The following is a 3,711-nucleotide window of genomic DNA, read 5'->3' on the forward strand; positions in this document are numbered from 1 at the left end:
CAGTTACGGTAACTGAACGGCTAATACCAGCCAAGCAGTGCACCAACACGCCACAGTTTTTGCCCCGGGCTTCATCTGTGAACACAAAAAGCAAAAGCAAGATGTGAAGTAGGCTGAAAACCACCCTTTGTGAATTAGGAGTCTAAACTTTGAATGAAAAAAGGATTTAAAACAATCGTGTGTGTTCCCTGCAGGCAACAGAAAAAAAAAATTATCACTGAGATAAACATGTACCCAGGACACAATTACATATTTCAGATATTTTCTGAAAAGAGGGCTTTTTGTATTAAGTTTCTACCAACAAAAAACTCCTTAAATGTGTGCATTCTTCGCCTCAGCATGTGAATGCCAGAAACCCTGCAACATGGTCGTGAATGCCTTTCATACAGACAAGCAGACTGCAAAGGTCTATTAAATTATCCTCCAACTGTTGTGCAGCTAACAATGGAGGTATTCAGGCATTTTAAAAGAGAGGGAAGTCACAGGGGACAAGCCATTAGGGGGACAGGATGTCGACATGGCCTGAAAATGAGTTCCTTTGTAATAGGAAATGCACTACAATGCCTGGAGATTCACTTCTCCCGGACTTCCAGCGCAGTTCTTCCTGCTGGGATCAGGTTACCCTCACGGTCTCACCGTTACCAAGTATCTTCGCATCACACAACTGGATAACATTTAGCATTCATAATGCTTTCCAACAACTAACTTGATGTCCTAAAATAGCTTCTAGATCTTTTAAATTACAATGCAAGCTAGAATTCCTGTCCAGAGCGAGTACTTCAATCTAGCCTTCTCCATCCCCACCCTCGGGCCCAAAGATTATGGGCAAATTCTGTTCTCTGATCAGGCACTGCAATTCAGATTCAATAAACAGCGTTTCAAACAGATCTGTGGTCTGCAGCCCTATTAAAACGCACTTTTCCATTCCTTAGCAAGAAGATAACCTCAGTGTCAAACGTCCTAGGAATGATAGAAAGCAACAGTCCAACAAATTAGCAAACAGCAATGACGATTAACACTTTAAACTCTGAATAGGCCTAGTTTTGCATTTGAAGCCAGAACAAGTACTGTTAATTAGTCTCTTACCTATGAAAGAAATGGCTTCGGGGAAAAACTGGGACAGGTTTTGGCTCCAGTGATCCGAGATGGGGATCTGCTTGTATTTGAACTCTCCTGCATTCTCGAAGAGGTTGGGCAAATTGGGGGTGACATTCAAGATGTACTTGATGCCGAACTCCTCCAACACGTCCAAGTTGGTGGAGTCCTTGGCACAGCCTAAATAAAGGAAGGGCAAGATCTCCACCGGGAAGGAAGGCTGGCTGTTGGACAGCGGGCTGCCATCTGAGTCCGTAGCACTGTTCAGGTCCCGGTCAAGGTCAGACTCAATGTCCGAGGAAGAGTCAGAGCTGATGCGCAGGCCGCCAAGCCCCAGCACTGGCAACGGCGGTGAGCTGCTGCTACACGAGCCATCTAGATTGGTCTCGCAGTGCAAGGCGAACTCGGCTTGGAACTTACTGAAGCCACCTGCCAGGAGAAAAGCAATAGTGTAACCCGAGATGCCTGTAGTAGTTTTCGCAGCTGGTGAGAACGCAGCTGGGCGCAGGAAACACCACTGGCACCCCCGAGCTCCCTACAGCATAGTGAAAGATAACAAACCCACTTCAATGTGCACCTTCGGAAATGGAACCGACTTGTCGCCTCCCTGGAAACCTTTGTTCTTTTGAACCCATAAATACACAAAATGGCAACTTCTCCAAATATTCTGAGGAGCTACGAAGTGCTGGCCTGCACCTCCCCAACCCCAAGACCTCGCTCGCCCTGCAAATCTTACTTGAAAATCTGAACTAGGGATAGCAAGAGAACATCCCGAATAAGAAAATGCAGAACTCGTTAGAAAGAAACCGCACATCCGCCCGAACGGAACTCGGGACCGGGCACCACGGTTCCGGAGCGCAGCAGAGGGTTTCGACCCGCGCGCCCAGCCCCGCTCCCCAGGCTCCCCGCGCGGCACGCACCTTCCAGGTAAAAGGCCCGGCAGCCCTCGGCCTTCAGCTTCTTCAGCAGCAGCCCGAGCACCGACTCGCCGCCCGTGTTCTCGTTCCAGTCGCTGCTGCTCTCGTCGTACAGGACCACCGTGTCGGTGCCGCAGCGCCTGGTGAAGCGGTCGCGGTCCTCGCCGCGCGTGAAGAGCGCGCGCACCGGCAGGTTGCCCTTCTGCAGGCGCCGCAGCATGATCCCGGGGATCGCCACGTTGATGGCCGACTCGATGTGCGACGAGTCGTAGAGCTCCTGCGGCCGGCAGTCCATCAGCAGCAGCCGCTCGTTGCCCAGTTCCAGCTGCTCGTTGAGCCACGCCACCGTCTTGCTGATCGCCATTTCCGACGCGAAGGGCGCGGGTCTGAGCGTATCTATCATGAGGGTCGAGCTGCGGGAGAGGCGGGTGCCTACCAGACGCCCCGAGGGGCAGGCATAGGCCGACTGCGCTCTCGGAGCAGGCTTTAATTCCGCCTCGCCTTTCCCAAGCCGAGGCTAGCGCCCGGGCAAGGCGAGACAGAAGAGCAGCCGGCGGTCGCTCTGCACCCAGCTGCAGCGGTTCGCTGCTGGAATCAATGAATCTCTCTCAATGAAGCTGCCCAGTTTGGTTCCTCCCCAGTGAATGAAATCCAATTAATTCGGACTCCGTGATACTGAGGGAGAAGAAAAAAAATTAAAAACTTAAAGGTTCTTAATCTCTCTCGCCGAGGCCGCACCTCAAATCCACCCCAGCGCCTCTCCCTGGATTGTTCGATTCGATTTGCTCACTGTCCCTAAGACTCAACCTTAGCACACCCCCAGCGCGAGGCAGCTCCTCAATGGATACAAACAGCGAGCGTCTCAATGGATACATTCTCTCGGCCAGCCAATGAGCGCTCTGCGGAAGGGGCTGTTGCCGTGGGGACGGGCCGGCTGGAACAGGTTGTGTTGATGAATTGTTAATGAGTTTGTCATTCACAAAAACGGAAAGGAATTTCCGCTCCGGATAAGCCCCAGTGCAAACAAGCTGCAACAGCGGGCTCGGCGGGAAGGAAGGAGAAAGAAGAGGAGGCGGCGGTGGAGGAGGAGCAGGCACATAAACCAGGGCGCTTCAGTCGTCTCATGTTTCCTTCTGTTGAGAGTTCACACTTTATGGCGGAACTTTTGCGCACAAATGGTGCAGTTAGCGTGCACAAAAGCCCTTCTTCGCGACTCCTGTGCTCTTCAACTAGCTTAAGGAGAACTTGTACTTTTAAAAAATTCTCTCCAAACTTAGATGGATCCAAGTTCGCCCTAGCTCCCCTCCTCTGCCCTCCTTAAGTCGGTGTGTGGCATTTGTTTGCCTGTTTTTAAAGCCCAGCTCTGTTTGCTCTGATGTTCTTTTAGCCGAGACTGTTGGGGCTGGTGAACTGCCTGGGCTTTAGTGACCGGTGATGTGTTAAATGCTAATCCAACATCTTTCGAAACAAACCAGGGCTTTGTTGAAACATTTGAAGGCAACCAAACAAACAAACGTCTGCTAATCCAGAAAATCAGGAGAAAGCCCCTAGTTTAATTTTAAAGAAATGGTAAGGATTGCATTTTTAAAAACTCCTTGAGCAGACCGACGCTTTTAATCCGCACTGGCTTTAAAACCCATTGTTCCGAGAATATAAACCCCCAGACCCAAGCGGTCATGCACCGCCAGCTTTGGGTGCA

At 50.9% G+C, this 3,711-nt stretch overlaps 1 protein-coding gene across 1 annotated transcript; it reads right to left on the bottom strand.

Annotated features, from left to right (window-relative positions):
- Window positions 1-4: 4 nt before the first annotated feature.
- Dusp6 (dual specificity phosphatase 6) lies at window positions 5-3,004 on the bottom strand (the record flags this gene model as incomplete). The annotated part of the gene is made up of 4 exons (XM_023717961.1): window positions 2,803-3,004; window positions 2,016-2,687; window positions 1,087-1,524; window positions 5-75 (listed from the first exon to the last, which is right to left on the bottom strand). Coding segments are annotated over exons 2-4 (909 nt in total), but the record flags the coding sequence as incomplete, so codon positions are not given.
- Between the last annotated feature and the right edge of the window lie 707 nt (window positions 3,005-3,711).

The sequence above is a fragment of the Octodon degus genome, unplaced genomic scaffold (assembly GCF_000260255.1).
Source record: "Octodon degus isolate 3935 unplaced genomic scaffold, OctDeg1.0 scaffold00004, whole genome shotgun sequence".
Lineage (NCBI taxonomy): Eukaryota > Metazoa > Chordata > Mammalia > Rodentia > Octodontidae > Octodon > Octodon degus.